At 38.5% G+C, this 18,667-nt stretch overlaps 1 protein-coding gene across 20 annotated transcripts in view; it reads left to right on the top strand.

The window, feature by feature from the left end:
* Nucleotides 1-18,667, top strand: part of MAP7 (microtubule associated protein 7) — a 125,027-nt gene that overhangs the window by 84,197 nt on the left and 22,163 nt on the right. For 12 of the 20 annotated variants that reach the window (XM_071740818.1, XM_071740819.1, XM_071740820.1 and 9 more), the window contains 5 exons: nt 3,314-3,477; nt 5,536-5,647; nt 9,120-9,230; nt 14,274-14,387; nt 17,690-17,838. In XM_071740818.1, coding sequence (XP_071596919.1) covers nt 3,314-3,477; nt 5,536-5,647; nt 9,120-9,230; nt 14,274-14,387; nt 17,690-17,838 — 650 coding nt within the window. The remainder of the gene's footprint in view (nt 1-3,313; nt 3,478-5,535; nt 5,648-9,119; nt 9,231-14,273; nt 14,388-17,689; nt 17,839-18,667) is intronic. The other 8 variants (XM_071740823.1, XM_071740824.1, XM_071740816.1 and 5 more) reach the window with 1 other exon arrangement.

An 18,667-nucleotide genomic window follows, 5' to 3' on the forward strand; every position in this document is an offset into this window, starting at 1 on the left:
TGAAGTAAAATATTTTATCTGTTAAGGCCCATAAACTCAAGCTCTGAGTGTCTCTTCCCTTCTTTTGTGTCCTCATGAGTTATAGGCAGGATTTCCCAGCCTCACTGCACCTTTTATCGAACTCCTGTTTTCAGACAGGTGTCCAGGATATAATTATTGCTTTTTTTGATGGAACCAAAATAATTAAATTTGAAGAAAATATATCCTGTCTTGTGTCAGGATTGCTCCGTCAGGCTTAGCTGCACTGCCCAGCAGTCCCATTTCTGCCCTGAGGCTTCCTCTCGTTCCAGAACACTCTAAACCCATTTGGCAGGATGTCTTCTTACCCATCTGCCAAGGCTGACCAGTCTCTACTAGGACCAGCTGCAGCTAAGAGTGTCAGAAACAAAAAAGTGTGGAAGCAACCTGTTTTTCACTAGTTTCCTTGGTCCTCCTGATCTCAGTCCCACGTTGTCAGCATGGGGAGGAGGGGTTACACACTCAGGACCTAGAGAGGGGCAAATGCTGCTCCTCTTGGTGCCAGCTAGCATTTGGTTAAAATGGTCATGAAACCTCACAGGAATGGGTAAAATACAATTTTAGAATGTGTGTGTTATGAATAGGGGGATGGAAAATGGTCCCATCATGTAATAGTGTTAACTTTCTCTGAAATTTTCATCAAAGATGCAGGAGAAAGGAGTTAACATGAAAAGTTTGCACTGCAGAATCCAAAGATTTATGTTTGTCTATTCTGTTTTCCCTTTAAGTATAAGCACTTTAGAAATGCCTTTTGCCAATTTTTAGATAGAATTAAAGATAGTAATTATTTACTTTTTAAAAATAAAGTAATTGGCTGAAATTTCCTGGGTTGCTGAGAGTGTTATCCTTAAATAATTCTTCAGACATTTCTGAAGAAACCAAGGTGAATGCATGTAGAGTAAGTGGAAAGAACAGTACAGTTAATACTGATGTGGTTACTTATTCTTGGGCTGATCATATTCTGCAATCTAACTGTTCAGAATCTAACTCTAAGAGCAAGCTTTTGCAAAAAATCACTACTTTTCTGGTGGCAGGCTGACAGTGCTTCTGTCCAAGGCACTGATTAGTGAAGCTGAACTGTTAAGCAGAAATCAAATACAAAAAGAGGGGATGGTACCTCAGAGATGACATGTCTGATATTTCAGTTCTTCAGGATGTAACCCAAACTACTGGAAAAGGTGCTCAGTCTTCTCTGGGCCCAGGCAACAGAAAGACTTCATCATGAGAGGTCATGTAGTCCCGGGAGAAGGGTAGCTCATAGTGAGAGTCTTCTCTGTGTCCATCCAATTTCTTGATGAGTTATTGGCTCCCAAAAAGGAGCAGCAGACGAGTCTTTCTGGTTTACAAATTAGTCTTGCATTTGGAACACCAATTTTGGCTCTTGTATTACATTATTTGGCATTATTATAGAGGAAGGAGCCTCTGCAGATTTCAGTTAGCCTAGAAGCTGCTTTTCTGCTCTTTGCTGCCTGTCTGCAGGTCACATTTCTTCTTCAAGTCCCTTAATTAAATTAGCATGGAAAAGTATTTCCATAAATTTTCTCATGTCTCATGAGAATACTCATAAGTATTTCACGTTATTGTAATTAATACCTGTTATTGTAATTATTTAGTAATTAATATTGTTAATGGCTATTAGTAATTGTCTTAAAGCAGCTGTACTATTCCTTCTTGGTAACAATCTAGCTATGACTGTTAAATTTCCTGCAAATGTCTTGCTGAACTTCTACCAGTCTTGCCAAGAGGGTTCCATATGGTTGCTTGTAGCTGCTGAACAAACATCTCTGCTATTTTGAATACCACATCAAAGCTAAACCTACTGTTTGCTTTTCTCAGCAAAGTATTTGACATCTGAAATAATGGAGAGCTGTTTTCATAAGGGAGATACTCTGCATATGAACTTGTCTACACAGGGTAGAAATTCTTTTGTGAGACTGCAAATTCAAGTACATAAAGTTTAGAGTGCAATCTTAGCTCTTTACCAGGTGAGCTGGAATTTGAGGAGAAAGAAGAGCAATTTGGTGAAGATGAGCCCTAGCATGGTTGGCAGTAATTGGAATATCTGCTCTGAATACCTAGAAGCATTCAGTTTGTTTTTTTTTCAGATATGTCATTGTGTCAAATAACACCTCTGATAATTGAAGGCTGGAGTTTCTGTTCTAGAGCAGTGATCATAACAATATGGTCTCTTTTTTCTCTCTCCCTCTCTCTCACACACAGACACATGCAGGCATACACACAACTCCTGATCAAAGTTTGAAAATACTCTCCCAGAATTAGGTAGAGAACTTCCTTACACTGATGACCTTGGAAACTGAAAATCTTTTTGATACTGCTGCCCTGGTTCCTTGTTGCTGCTGTGTTTTCAGTGTTCACCTTCTGTGTAAGGATTTCTGATGAGGTTCTCAGCGATGTTTGTCTTGCAGCCTTCACATTCAGCTCTTCGTGCACACCCATCTGACAGTTCATGAAAATCCAGAAGTCTCAAATGTCCAAAATTTTTAAAAAGAAAATAATGAGGGTTTTTTAGAACATAGAAAATTTTGGGATGTGAAACTCAAATCAGCAATAGTGAGAGATCCATAATATCATATTTAAATGGTTTCATGTGGACTGCAGTTTGAGCCTGTGTTCCAGACAGTACCTTCATGACAATTCAGACCCTGGTGGGGAATAAAATTCGTCTTGTGTAATGCACCTTGATTCATCTTGACTAGCACTTCTGAAACCCATCATTCAGAGCTCTGCAGCAGTGGAGTTGTATAAATGACTGAACTTCACCTTTAGACCTTTGGTTTCCTTGGTGGGTAACTGGTTTCCTTCTGGTCAGCTGTTGGTACAGCTAACAGTCCAGGTTCTGGAATTGCCATCCCATCCATTTCTATCATAAGAGTTTTGTATTCATCATACAGTTATACACCAGTAATAGTTTTATCTTTTTTTCTTTTATCTTTCTCTTTGCAATAAAAACTTAGAGAGAATTATCATGGTTTGTGTAACAGAAGTGCATGCACTTATATCCAACTTAAATATTTAGGTATTTTAAAATAAGAAAAAATGTTGTCTTCCTCATAGAAACTACATGCTCAAATAATTGAACTGTTTCTGGTGCTGACTAATAACAAGTAAATAGAGATTAAATGAATGTGTGACCAAGATGAGATTAGGATATTACATGTATCTTCTTCAGAAAATGAGTTCAATTTTTTTTCCATTTAGCTTGGTTATCCAAATTGCATTAAAAGCTTCAGCAGATATAGCATGGTACTACTTTTATTGCTGATTTTTCTCACAGCGGCAAGAGAATCCGTTTGGATAGAAAGAGAAGAGAGAGCCCGGCAACATTATGAAAAACACCTGGAGGAACGGAGAAAGAAGCTGGAAGAGCAGAGATTAAAGGAAGAGAGAAGGCGAGCAGCTGTAGAGGAGAAGCGAAGGCAGAGATTAGAAGAAGATAAGGTAAGAATAAATGCCCTGAAAGCATTTTTCATCTTGCTTTTTCCATAAGATAAGGTACTATCAAACTTTTTATCTAATAGTTGATGGAAGGAATGCAGCATAAGCCATGGTTAGTTCAAGAGAGTGTGTAGAGAGAACCACAAGTCCTCAGGTGTCGCCGATAATGAACTGGGAGTTTAGGCCCAGCTGTGCCCAATAATTAGGGCCTGCCCCAGCCGGAAATGGGCGGGGCTGAAGGGCAAAATAAAAGGCATGCTCCCAGAAGCAGAAGAAAACAAGAGATGAAGACGCCTGAGGAGAGGGACGGCGAAGAGAGCTCTGGAGAAGAGCCGTGTCCCCGAGAGGGAGGCTTGCCGCAACAATTGGTGGAGAATGCAGGCAACAATAGCAAGCCGTGAACGCTGAGGTAAAAAAAGAAGCTCTACACGACCATGTTGGTGCGGGAAGCTCTACAAAGCCTGGCTTAAATGCAGAAGGCGATATAAAGAGCTTCGAAATATGCAACCACGTCAGATGGAGCCACTACGTTGGTGCGGGACGCTCTATAAAGAGCTCCAAATACGCAACCACGAGAGAAGCTCCACAAGGCCAGGCTTAAATACTGTAGGCGGTGTGTAGAGCTCGGAGTAAAAGCCCAGCACGGCAAGACAACAGCCCGGAATGGCGAGCCAGGCAGGAGAGAAGAATGAGGCTCGAAAGGCGCAGCGAGTTGGCGCGCGGAACTCAAGCCCGAGGAATGCTGAAGCTGAAGTGGAGCTCTGAGTGCGCATCAAGTCAGTGCGGTCCTGAAACGGAGTCTCCCAGGGACGCGCGATAGTGCGGTCCTGAAACGGGGCCCTAGGGACACGCGATAAGACTGGTGCGCTGAATGCTCGGAGAAGCCTCTGCATGGCCAGGCATCCCGAGGTGGCGAGTACCAGCGAAAGCTGAGCTGGTGCTCACGAGACCTCATCTCCTGCTGATAACAAAGGCTAAACTCCTGCTGATAACAAAGGCTAAAGTGGCGCAAAAAAGCCGGTAAGAGCCCGAATTTTCCCCCACAAAGGCAAAGAAAGTTGTAAAATTTAAAAAGTGACGAAAAAATAATGAAATGTTTAAAAATGTTTATGAATTGTTTAAATGAATTTTTTCAACAAACAACAAAAAGGGGGGAAATGTAGAGAGAACCACAAGTCCTCAGGTGTCGCCAATAATGAACTGGGAGTTTAGGCCCAGCTGTGCCCAATAATTAGGGCCTGCCCCAGCCGGAAATGGGCGGGGCTGAAGGGCAAAATAAAAGGCATGCTCCCAGAAGCAGAAGAAAACAAGAGATGAAGACGCCTGAGGAGAGGGACGGTGAAGAGAGCTCTGGAGAAGAGCCGTGTCCCCGAGAGAAGGCTCGCCGCAACAAGAGTGTGCAAGAGGATTTTAAGCTGTACTTGTAAAGATACTACTTCTTTAAGTGCCCTTTATGAATCAAACACAGCTGAGCATGTCTGGGACAGAGTAAATGGTGCTACAGAAACTTGTACAGAAAAATACAAACCTGGTCAGTTTTGTATTGTTATCTGTTAATTCTTAGCCATACAGTATAAGAGTAGCTAGATATTGGTTGCCCCAACAAAACCTTTAAGAGAGTGTGTATGTAGTGAAATATGTTCTTGTCTGACTTGTCTCAGTCAAGCTGGGAACTACATGCAGCTCATGCTTGTGTCATTTTTTTGTTTCCTCTCTTTCCCATTTAGAAGGTGGGACACCCAAGGTGGGAAGTAGCCCCAGGGTGTTTCTGTGTAGTGACTGCCATAACAGGGCCACTGTTTTCTCTCTGCGGTTCTGTAGGTCTCAAACAGATCTTACCTTTCAAAATTACAGTTAATATTATAACTTATGGCTTAATTACTGCTTAATCCTGTTCTAGGGTTAGGATGGTTGATCTGGGTGAGTGTCCCAGTAAGCAGCACATAACCTGCCAGGATGCCTGCTACATTTTGCCCATGTGGAGGAGGGTAGAAAGGTTTGACGAGACTATTAAGTTAAAAAAACTATAGTGTACAAATGTATTGTCATTTTGTACTTCAGGAACGCCATGAAGCTGTTGTACGTCGCACAATTGAAAGAAGTCAGAAGCCAAAACAAAAGCAGAACAGGTGGTCCTGGGGAGGAGCACTCCATAACCGCATTAATAGCACAGGTAAAGAGGGAGGGAGGCTTGGTTTGCTAGCCCGATTTTCTGCCCCACCAGTTAACTGGATTTACTTTGCCTCTGTTAAAAAGAAGGATGATTCAGTGTGTGTGCTGGTGTAAATTCTTTGCTCTTGATCTTCTTGTTGCTAGCAATGGCATGTTTCTGGACGTTGTTGTGGAGCAAAAAGATAACAAAGAGAAATCTGAACAAAAGACACTTTTCAGGAGTTGATTAGTTCTGGAACTGTGCCTTGCTGCAGCTTCTTGCTTCTGCTGCTCTGCTGTTGTTTGTGGGTGTGCCTGTGCTGTGTCAGTCTTGTGTTATGAGCTACTGTGTGCAAATGCTAAATGTCAAGGCTCAAAAAACAGGTCTGGTGGAAATGACCAAATACTGAGATTAAAACAGACACAAGGAAACAAAACGTTTCTTTGCAATAAGATTAGCTCTGCCTTGTACAGATATTTTGGGATATAGAAGTCCCTTTTTCCTCCTAAAAATCTTAAAATGGGCAAATCAAGTTTAAGGGAATTTTACCTATTTGCTTTTCTGAATAACTATCTTCTCTAACTTAATATGCCAATCATTAATCTGTATATGCCCTGTTAAATATGACTGGAACCTGAAAAGGAGAACTTGTCCTTTATTTCACCAGAAAGTGTTACTTAGAATTCCTCTCTTTGTACTTTAATGTGTACATTCCAATATGTCCAACCTTTCATCAAGGAGGAAAAAAAAAAAAAAAAAAAAAAGGATGAGAAAAGAATACTCTCAACTCTGTTATGTATATTTTCAATAAACAGTTATTTTCCCATACACGGTTACTTTTTTTGCTTAACTCTGTATAACTTACTTGATTTTTGTTTTCTTTACTGTGAAAAATCATTGTCTTGCATTCTATCCCTAGGTTATTTTTTTGAATCATCATTCACCTTTCTCGATTTAGCAGGCCTGGAGCACCACTTCAGATCTCTGGGTGGTGCTAGAAAACCTGGTACATAATTGCTGTGGTTTGTTGATTCCTTTACCCATAGCTAGTTCTCAGGAAATGAGATCACAAGTAACTAAACCACCTTCATGTAGTTGCAATGCATGCTTAACACCATGCTGATAGATTAGAACTGTTGTTAGTATCAGGTTTATTCATTACTATTTATTTTTTCTATGGAGAGTTTCTACTGGCTGACTCTAAAGATTTGGCACAATTCACTGAAATTAAGAATAATACTCTTTCTACTGGAATTCAAGGAAACCCAGTTGCAATATTTGTTTTTTTCAAAAATCTTTTTAGCATAGTATATATTACAGGATTTGCAGTTATTTTGCACATAAACACAGACATGTAAACAGCTCTGTTGGCTGATGCAATGTTCATGAATATTTTAATTCTTTTTTTAGAACAAAGAAATCAGCAATCTTCTAGACAATGGGTTGCATTTGGCCCATTCTACATTTATAATTTTCATAATGCCAACACTTGCACACAAATCCTCATGCTGAATTTAATTTGTTTAAAAAATGTTCACAGACACAGAAGAAAAGTTGGCATGCCAAATGCAATAGGTGATTTTTCATATTGTCACTTGTCATCTTCCAAAAGCTGTTTTATCCAGTACATTCTTTATGGCAAATGTAGAATCCTTTGATTGTTTGTTTGTTTGTTTTGTTTTCTGATATACTATAGATTTTCTCATCTATAGATTAGATATAGGAGATCAAATCCCCATCCCATTCCCACAAATACTGTTCTGACAAAAATCTGCATCACATGTAGCCTTAGTATCCAGTCTCCAGTACTGACTCACAGACAGCATTCTTCTATATACCCCATAGATCAGTATGGGATAGTCATGTCAGAGGTCTTGTTCTTAGTTGTAACATTTGGATTTTCTTTTAAAAATCTCCTTTTGAAACCCATTTTGGAATTTTATCCCCATTCCATTACCTGGTTTACTGGTACTGTACCCACACAGAGTCATTCTAACACGAGACAAAGTGAGCAAATAATCACATAGGGAAAGGGAGAATCTTTTTCACCCCAATGATTTCTAGTGGATTCTATAAATTTCATAGATCTGGACAGAATAAAAGTGTTTTTATGCACTATCTTTCTGTGAAAATATTTTGTACAGAGTGAGCATACCTTAATCCATTATATTGGAAAAGTTAAATACAAAGTTAATGAACCTGTCTTAAATAAACAATTGCAGGTAATATTTCAGCAACATCCTTCTTCATGTTCTCAGTGTCCTGAGTTTGTATCTGCTTCCAAAACACTATGTGGACATATTTTTGAACACACAGATATGAGTCAGCAGAGCAAATTTGCATATGTTCAAGCTTCATTGTATATCAGCATGGCTGAATGCTTTTGCTGAGTAGTGCTGAGGTTCAATAAACTCTAAAATGTAAGCAAAAGAAGAATTGTCTCTCCCAGCATCTTCCAGATGTCAGGTATCCAAATGGAAATTTGCTATGGAGGACATACAGTTGATGCATGTAACTTTTTGTTTGTTTTTGAGAGAGAACAGAAGGTATATAGGTTCTGTTCATGCCCCCTATTCTGCCATGGGCAGCAACCTGCATGTGGCACATGGACATGCACAAAGTGTGTGCTATCTGTATGTTTGAAATATCCATCCCTGCCCCAGCAGTGTGCAGATGCTGACTCTGCAGCAGTTGCACAGGCAAATGATGTAATACTGCTCTAAAATGTACACAACCTGAAAGCAAAATAAACCCCTGTGGTATTACATACCAACCATGTGCATTGCAAGTAGACTCTAGCCTTTCACAGAGATTCATTTTCTTTATCCATTAAGTATTGTGCTGGTTTGGATTGAACAACTACAATTTCACACACATCAGGCAGAAAATGATCCTGTGTCGGGAAGCTTAGCACTTCCACATAACTAAACACATTACACACAACTTACACATTTTTAACTAAAACTTTTAATTCCATTTGGGCTTCTACTTGCTTCCCTTGTGCTCTAGTCTTGCCATAAGCTTTCAGCACTCTATTGTCATGATATAGACCTCTGCCTAGTGATAGTGCCCCAGCAAATTTCACCTTTTATGCAGGTGCTAAGGGCTTTTTAATGAATAACCTGACATTTCCAAGCATCTTGGTCTTCCCCTGAAGAACATTAAAAGGAGCAAGGAAATGCCAAGGAGCAAGGAAATGCTATCTTGTCAACTAGTATTCACTTTAAATCCTCCATTACATCCTCAGACTGCAACTTCATTGAGTGATAATCAATGAACAGAATATTTTAGACATTTTAAACTTGAATTCAATGGTTTTGTGCCGAGTCTTTGAGTCACCTGTAGCGCATCTGCTGAGAATTCCATTCTGTTTTGAAAGTTCTTGTGGTAGAGCAGGAGTGACCTAGTCATGTTTTCCTCCTCCCACTAGTGAGCTAGGAAGTTGCACTACTGCATGTGGGCTGTCAATTAGCATTATCTCCATTTGTTTTAGATCCAGACAGGCGGTCTGTTTCAACAATGAACCTTTCGAAACATGTTGATCCAGTCATTAACAAGCGGCTCTCCTCCTCATCTGCAACATTACTAAATTCTCCAGACAGAGGTACAGTTTCAAAGAAAAAAGAAAAAAATAAGAGCAAGAAAGAATGTTCTCTAACAGTGTATTACTTTACACATGAAACAAGCTTCTGAAGTCATTTTCTGTACTTCATCTAAATGGGAGTGAAAAGACTTCAAGTGTGAAAAGTAAATGGTTGAACATTTTTTCCTGTGAGAAGTTAATATATATTTCTTGTTTTTTAAAACAAGACATCTTACCTAAACAATCTTACTTTAGCAAATTATAAAAGCGGTGCTTCTGTCAGGTTTTTAGTAAATGAGGTACAGCAATTGAAAGAGCACATTGCTCCATAGTGCATGCAATCATGTGTTACCTTTTATTTGCATTAGGCCATTCTGGCTTTATTTTACTTTCCTTTCTTTGATAATAGTTCTTGAATATCTAAGAATGTGTTGCATGAAGCTTTCAAACAGTTATTTTATTACCATTTCTGATTATTTTTATGGAAGAGCTATGGGTTGGTTTTATGTGGTCTGTTTATTAACTTTTTGTGTCCAGTTACTTTTCAAAGATTGCTTTATTCCGATGTATGTTTTTTATTTTTACAACTCTGCACAAATGATAAACAAGCTTTTATAAATTAACACAGCTGAATCGCTGCCTGTGTTCTGAGGATTTATGAGATTGAAGCATTGAGCTTAAAGGAGTTTTATAAAAGAACATCTCTTGTATAACGTGTGCAAAGAGCTTTACAGAAAAGTACTTGATAGGAATTTTTGTCCTCTACTAAGAATGAGGAGTTCTGTACCATTTCAATCCCGATAAATGCATGTTTCCAAAAAAAAAATTTTAGAATGGAAGTTTGGTTGTGTTGCAAAACTGATCGCTGGATATAATAATGTGTGTGTCTTAAGTAAGTGCTGGTTTATGTGTATGCCTGTACATGTGTATCTGGTTGATTTAATGAGCCATGTTAATTCTAGTGGGCTAAGCTACTTGCAGAATCTGGTACATTGTGAAAATAATGGATTATGTTAGAAAATAATTTATTCTGAAGCATCTTTTGCTCTGAATGTCGAGATCCCATCGGTTTTAATTTTATAAGCTTTTTAGGTGTCTATATAGTTTTCTGGATGATTGCTGTTCTTTGCCAGGGGATGTTTCTCTGTAAAATGATCTTTGGAGGGGAAAAAAACCAGCATCAAGTATTGAATATGAAGGATAGTCTCTTCTGGACTGTAACTGGTTGAGTGAAAATTTTTACCATCCATTTCAGATTTAGGAGAAGTTAGGAGGTCTAGTGGTGGGGAAAGGGAAGGAATATGGAAATGATGGTCATATATCAAAAACTTTAAATGTTATGCTTTTTTTGCTTGGCATTTTTATTAAAACTGCACAGAACTCTCCAGAAGTCTCATGTCTTTCACAGATTCTAAGACTGCAAAGCAGTCCAAATGCTATAAATGCCCTCTTCCTTATTCAAAGTCATTCACCTAAATATAGATGAGTGTGTATCAGAAGTGCCACTGGTCTTCCAGTGGCCTCAATATCTTAAGACAATTATTTAAAGGAAGGGTCTATTTAGTCCCCATTTTACCTTCTAGAAGGCACCCAGTCACACTTAGTATGTAATGTGTACTCCTAGCTGCAAAACAGCAAATTGGAGATGAGGATGATAAGCTTACCTTAAGTGTCTTATAGCTGTCATCAAGAGCATGTCTTCTGTTGCAGAATTTGAAGGACAGGATTATTTTTTTTAATTTGGTCTAGCCCAAGACAAAAGCTTTCATTAACTAATTGCCCAAAAGACTGGTCAATTCTTTTGCAAGTATAGTATTGCTGTATAGCTCTATATCCTAATTTATACAATCATGCAGATAGAACACGTTTCTTGCTCTTTTATGCTGGTGGCACAGGTCAATGGAGTTGAAACTAACAACACGAAGACACATATTCAAGTGAAGAACAGTGCTGTTGACCAATAAATTTTGGTAAATGTGCCCTTTAAGGAAAGCCTAGCAAGTGGATAATATTTTAGATGAGGTGTGAGTCACACACCTTTGTTTTGAAAAGCAAAACTTGCAGCACAGTTTTGTTCCTCCTCCTCTCTGCAGTGCTTTCTTTATTTCAAACAAGGGATGGTCTTAATCACTGAATCACCTTCCGCTTTTATGGAAGAAATACAAGGGCTCCAGTATTGCTTCCTGTTGAAAGGGAATCTAGGCATAAAGTAGTTTTTCCCCATTTACTGTTCAACATGTTTGCTGCTCTCCATGAGCAAACGCCACTGTTACCAATAAGAGTCTCCTTCTTGGTGCTTATCAGGAGGCGTGTTAAATCCCTGCCTACCATCTGTTCCCAGAACCTAATAAGTTGCTTCTGTTTGCTTAATTGCAATTTATTTTGCTGCTGCTAAGACAACTTTCCAGTGTTAAGTTTGTGTATCCTGAGGACAAATATAGATTATTTTAGTCAATTCACTGTTGCCAGCTCCCTGGGACCTTGTGTGTTTTTCAGTTATGAGTTAGGCTTTAGAGATCTTCATTTAATCTGTTTAAACTGGTTTGTAGCTGGAGGTAGGGGTGCTTGCACCAGCAACCCTATTTCTTCCTGTGAAACCAGGAGACAACGGTTCTAAGAGTGACAGCCTAACACTGCATGAAAAATATTGTTTCCCCTTGCCTGACAGATGATTTGAAGGACTAAATCTTGAAAACATCACTCTAAGGCTTAAAAAACCAACAACAACCAAACAAATAGAACCCAGGAATAAAAACCACACAAACTGACCTCATTGTTTTAAAGCTGATCTAATTATTTTGGGATATTTTTTATTTTGTACTCAGTTTGCTTCAGTGTGAGACGGACACCAAAAAGTTAAGTTGTTGAAAGCATTTAGGTGCTAATACTCTTGTTGAAACTCAATGGACAAGTGGAAAACTCTGTTGCTTATATGAAGAAAATAATTTCTTGGTGTCTCTGTTGGCACTTATCAGCTAGTTCACTCCCAAACATGGCCTCAGTGCTCCTAGGTGGATGCTGTGGGCACACGATTGCTTCTCTTAGGTGATGTGGCTGTAAGTTGCCCCATGCTGGGTCCAAAAAGAATAGAGAGTTAAACCACACTTGTCATTAGGGCAAATTACATGCAATAGGTGAGACACAATGATTTAGTGTTTTAAGTCATCAGTGTCTTAGCTGTGTCCTCTTGAAACAACATCTTTGCAGCTGGCTTACAGGGCAATATTACTTTAAGGGATTTACACATCATCTGTTCACATGAACTCCAGGATATTGATAATATACACATTTACTGGCCAAAAATTTCTGAGGTTGCTCTCTGAAGTTGTGTGATTTTGTGTTGAACTATGATAGTTTCTCCAGACTTGTCCATTCTTATGCCTGTGAGCCTCACCTACTAAAGCCTGAGACCACACACACAAAAAAACTGTTATCTTGCAACAACAGCTTTCTATAGTGATAATACTGAGAGTGGTGCCTGGATAAGAAAGGAAGAAAAGATTTTACCATTATTGCATGCAGTTTAATGGTAGTTCTGTGATTTTTCTTCATTGTTAAATTACAAGCTTAATGATAATGTGTGCATTGTAATGGAGGTCTCTTTAGGGCATTTTGTGTCTCTGTATAATCTGTACCAATGCAGAATGGAACCATTAATCACAAAGAGCCCTGGCAGTAGTACATTGTGTAAGGACATTTATCCAGACAGCCTGCTGTTTATGAGAGTCCTATATTTCTATAGTAATGCCCCTTATTGAGTTAGCAGAATTTAGGCAGGCAATTTTTGAAGTGAAAAGCTTCGCTGAGGGTGTATTAGGCAATTACATTGTCATAGGATGAGATTGAGATCAGTTCCTCTTCATGGGGCTCAGCATGGAGTAAATTAAAGACAGATTCAGAGTTTATGACTGTTAAAAGTGATGGATCTCTACCTTTAAAAGTGCAAATTAATCACAGGTTTATTACAACCAGTCACTTCAATGAATGTTTTAGAGACTGAGCCTCATAAATTCAAACTGCAGTTTTGTTACCATAAACACCAAACTAAGGCAAATGGATCTTGAGATGTAAGAAGACCTGCTTTCACTTGCAACATCAAGATTATTGCTATGGTCTAAGCTTATTATAAATATCTACTCTGAGAACACAACTACTTCAACACAAAATAATTTATAGGGCTTTTCTGCTTGCAGCTTCACCATGATCAGTGTTTAGTATTTTAAAATAAATAAATATATAAATAATGAGGCAAAGGGAATATATTGACAAGCTACATATGCATGAGGCAATTTTGGAAAAATCAGGGCAAGGGAGCGATTGCAGCCAGGTAAATGTGCAGTGTGTTTTCAAAACAGACTAACAGTGCAAAAACGTTGGCTCTTGTTACTGTTCTAAATTGAAAACTATCTTTTAGCAGGACTTTTTGACAGAGGACTTATGATCAAATGTACTTACTGTATTCTCTGACTTCATGTGCTACTGAGACAACTGTAGCTGCTGAGCTTGGTGCCTGCAGTTGAGGCACATTGTAACCTTTTGCAGTGCTTTGACAAAACCTCTTTCTTTGGCAAAATTCTCTGTATGATAGTAAACAACCTTCTTAGGTTTTTTCATTAAGGTGCTTGAGTAATTTTGGGGTTGTTTGTTTGCTTGTTATTTGGAACTATATACCTTATGTGTAGAAAGAGCCTGGGACAAAACCATCTCAACATCTCTGTTGAAGCCTATAGGAGTGGCAACAGCTCTCCTGGTATTAAAGTTATGCTATTGTTCGTAGCAGGGAATGTGGCATATGTGCAAAATATTAATATTAGTTTGATAAAAAATTGCCTGAATGCCATAAGCACTGCAACAAACTGAATGTTCAGATATCTATTGTTAATCCAATAAAATTAAGAATAAAATGCCAAACACTGAATAAATGATCGTACGCTTTTAATCTCTGAAGGTTTGTCGAGATTTTTGCGGTGTGTAGTAGTGAGGAGATAATACTAATATTTCTGCAACAGGTAGTTGTTTGTAAAGTGTTTGATCTAACATCTTGCTTGTATGGTGCATGTTCAGCTCGCCGACTACAGCTGAGTCCATGGGAGAGCAGCATTGTTAGCAGGCTGCTGACGCCCACTCACTCATTCCTGGCCCGAAGTAAAAGCACAGCTGCATTGTCTGGAGATGCAGGTAACCCTGAGAAGCTTCATGTCTAAGCCACTTATTTATTCAGATTCCTTGTGGGATGTGATAAAGTTATTGATCTGGTTATGAGTGTATCCCAGAATAAGCCTGGTGACATTGGGCAGCGTGAAGGCTTTTTTGTACACTTCTTTGCTTTGCCTCTTTCTCTTTCTCCCACTACCTTTTTCTTGATTTCTTTTGCCTTGTTATTAACACAATTAATGAATGGAACATACACAGGACAACAAAGTAGGGCTGTCCATGTCTGTTAAAGGAAATGCCCACTGTGCTGTAAAGAGCTGGCTGAGCACACCCACTGCTAAGGCTGTGAGCCGCTTGCTGCAAAAAATATTTTCACTCTGTACCAGGGCACTTCCCAAATTGAACGTGTTCGACTTACAGAAAGATAGGTCCTGGCTACAGTGAATTTAATAGCACTTGAAGCTACATGTGTGGGTTTAATGAGGTTACACCGATCGTAACCAACTCTGCCAACATAAGAACTGTTCTCTGATGTGCTCCTGAGGGGGAAATTAACATTCAGAAATGTGAAAATTTGCTAGGTGGTAATTTAAAGCTCAGGCAAAATTCCATTCTGAAGAGATCCAGGCTCTACTTGCTTATTATGTGTTTTAGGCAGGTGACAGCTGCCTATTTTTTTATCATAGTATGTGTTTTTATCATGCATAGGGACTTCACTATTACAATAGTCTGTTGCTGCACATACTGAATGTCTAAGTCTAGGCAGGCCTTTCCTGTCTGATAGGGACAGGATATTTATTCTAATTAAAGGATGTAGAAGGTAAGAAGGAATAGAAATCTGCTAAGATTACTTGTAAAGAAGCTTTCACTTAAGAACTCTTAGAACTAATTAGGCTGCAGTACATTTCCACAAGTGTAGTGCTATAGGAGCAAAAATTTGGATGATATTCTGAAAACAGTGGAATTAACAAGGACAAAATTCCTTTTTGCTCTTTCCAAATGACAGCTTGTTAAATGAATACTTAATGGAAATTCAGCTCTTCATTAAGGAATAGTTGAGAAATCAGTGACTTAATTTTGTAAGTGGTTACTGTACTGTAGCAAGTATGAAGGTTATTTTTTTTTTTGTGACTGATATTGTTTATGCTGTCCAACAAGCTCTAAACTGAGTGGGATATTGAGAAAGATTGCAGATAGCAGGAATGACTAATTTGTCAGTCATCAGTCTGTGGTAATTCCCCTGAAATGTCTTGTCTATGCTAACTGGAACTGTACCACCCAGAAGAATAATCCATCTGCTTATTGTTTCCAAGTATTATTCTCTAGGAGCAATAACTGCAACTCCTTCATGCAGGACACTTCCTGGAGATTAATGATCAGGTGGTGGTAATGGCTCACAGCTGTGCTCTGAGCACTCAGCTCATCCCAGCCTGTCATTATTCCCTAGAAAATTACCCTGCCCTTTGGCTCTAAAGATAAATTGCAATGCCAAGAATCAAAACCAAATTAAATATGGATTCATGTTCTTAAATTTTAGGTGAGCTATTAGGGATGTCCAGAATAAGAGTACATCTGGATCTTTTTAAAATAACCATTCAAAACTAAGGTGTTGGTTTTTTTTGTTTGTTTTTCTTTTTTAAAATAAGCTCTAAAAACTCTTCTGAATATATATAATCCTGTTGGTAAAGGATTCTCTGGGAGTGCTTTCTAAAGCATTGTTTGACATCACAAATGAAAATTAGCTGCTTGTCTTTTAATACTTATGTTGTCAGCCTTGGTGGTAACTTCAGATAATCGGCCTGTAGAAAGAGAGTTGATTCACAGAGGATGGAACCACACACATTATAAACTGTTTAAAACATATGTTGTGCCACTGCCTCCTGTATGGTTTAGATTCACTCAAACAAAAAAGAAAACCCCACAAAAAGCCCTGTTTTCTTGTTTCTCAATTTTTGTTTACTATTTTTTAAGTCAGTCAACTTATAATACCTCATTAAACACAAACCCTTATAAATGATAAGGCAAGGAGTGCCCTTGCTGTAACACTTTCATGAGACTCTCTTTATTCATAATGTTAATCTCTCAGTAGAGGAGAATTTGCAGTGCTAGTGCTCCTAAGTCCATGATCTCTTCCTGTAACAGCTGCACTGAAGTTAGGTTGGAAGAATTAACTGTATGTAGAACTGCAATCTTTCAAGTGTGCTCACTCACACAGGGAGCAGTCAAGTAACATGGTCAATAATAATATATAATATAATATAATTAATATAATATAATATAATATAATATAATATAATATAATATAATATAATATAATATATAAGATTATGTGAAATAACCAGGAAAGACAAACAGGAGCAGAGAAGTAAAACTGCAATAATAACATTGTTTTGCTCAGTCTTCTCCTTCAGTTAAATCAAGAGAAAGTCCAAGAATGCTTTGCTGCAGGAAGTTCTCCATGATAAGTTTTACAGTGTTACAGTTATCTTTGAGCATGTAATCAGAACACCTTCAACCTGATAACCTGCCATTTGCAGGAGATTTTGGCAGTAGTCTTTGTCCTGTGCAAGCCAGGGGAAAGTTACTCATACAAACTGGTTACTCATACAAATACTAATGAACAAGTTGATTTGTTGTTGTTAGCCCACATTTTGTAATGTATAAAATGGTTTGTTGTTTAGAATGTGTTTGAGTCAGCTGTTATTCTAGTATTACCAAGAAATATTAAAAGTTCTTAAATGGATAGGGTTAATATATTCATAACAGGGATTTTTAAGAATGCATTACTTGCCAAAAATTATAGACAGCAATTTCATAGATTTTCTATATGAAACAGTTCTGTATTGTTTATGTGTTTTCATCTGTTTCTCCTTGATTTTTCTTCCACTTTCCAAGACCAATTAATAGAGACTTTTAGTATGATTATTGTCTATTCAGAATATAATTGAAATTCATATGAATGCACATACTAAGCTAGTCAGTCAGACCTGTCATTATGTCTACTGCTTTTTCAGAACCACCACTTGTATGAAAACTTAACAGAAAAAAAAAATGTTGTTCCTTTCTACTACCCAGTTATGTGGCATACATCTTAATTTATATTTTAAATAAAGGTTTAGAAATGGAAATTATAATTTCTATATGTATGTCCAAGGTAATGTTTCAAGTGATGGTTCTGACTTGAGAATTATTCATTCTTCTGCATATTAATACCTTCTTTCTTTTCTGTCTTTCTCGGTCTTTTCTGTTCCTGCTGGCTTTCCTCTGTCAAATCTCCAATGCTGCTCTGTAATTAAAATTAATAAATAACAAAACCAACACCGTAGTTATCCCCATTTGTCCCCGTTCAGCATCTTGCAGCCCCATCAGTCCTCTGTCCTACAAGGCCATGAGCTGTAGGAATCCAGGAGAACGAGCAAAACTTTATGCCTCTACTGATGCTGTTGGACGCAGGAAAACAACACACCAGGCAGGGGTAAGCATGCCAGTTGTATTCTGACTGTCTTGTGCCATGACAACCTGACTGCATTGTTTGTTAGGACATGATTTGTTGCAAGGAGAGTTGACTATGTCTGATCCTCCTCTCTCTGCTGTCCCCACCCCCTCCGATTTGTTTCCTGGTTGGCTGGATTTTAACTGAAATATTATTATGTGGTGCCATGGCCTGATATTATTCATCAAAGAATCTGGATGGAAAAAAACCCCGTATTTGCAGAGTGGCTGCCTTAGATTCTCATGAGACACAGAGGCAGCCAGAGTGTGTGTCCTTTTCTTAAGTGGCTTCCTTGCTGCATATTAAGTCCCAAGCTGATGATGTAGCTCTTTACTCAGTGGGGAATCTGCTTTTCCCAGCAACCTGTTTTCACAAAGCCTGTAGAGCTCCATATCTTCTGAGACCTCTAGCAAATTCAACTGAGCCACTGGGATAAAGAGGGAAGGAAGCCATGTACTCACACATTCCCATATACATAAGCACACTGAGCACTGTCACTTCAGCTTTACTTTCTTAGGAGACTAGACTAGTTTTTTCTCTTTGTTGAGAAGGAAGAGTTTGGTTTAGGAGCATGGTTTGTGAGGCTTCCAACAGATCACCTCTTGATTCTGAATTATTTGGTTGCAGTACTGTGACTGATCTGAGCTTTCAGGGAAAACCAAGAGAGTGTGACACAGGCAGACCAAATCCATGTTGACTGTGCTCCAAGCCAATGGGATGCAGTCATCTTCATGTCAGATATCCTTTGCAGTTGTATTTTTCTTATACTCTACAGGCTGAGTTTGTTCTGAGTGTGAGAAGAGTGAAGTAA

Source organism: Heliangelus exortis, chromosome 3 (genome assembly GCF_036169615.1).
Source record: "Heliangelus exortis chromosome 3, bHelExo1.hap1, whole genome shotgun sequence".
Taxonomy (NCBI): domain Eukaryota; kingdom Metazoa; phylum Chordata; class Aves; order Apodiformes; family Trochilidae; genus Heliangelus; species Heliangelus exortis.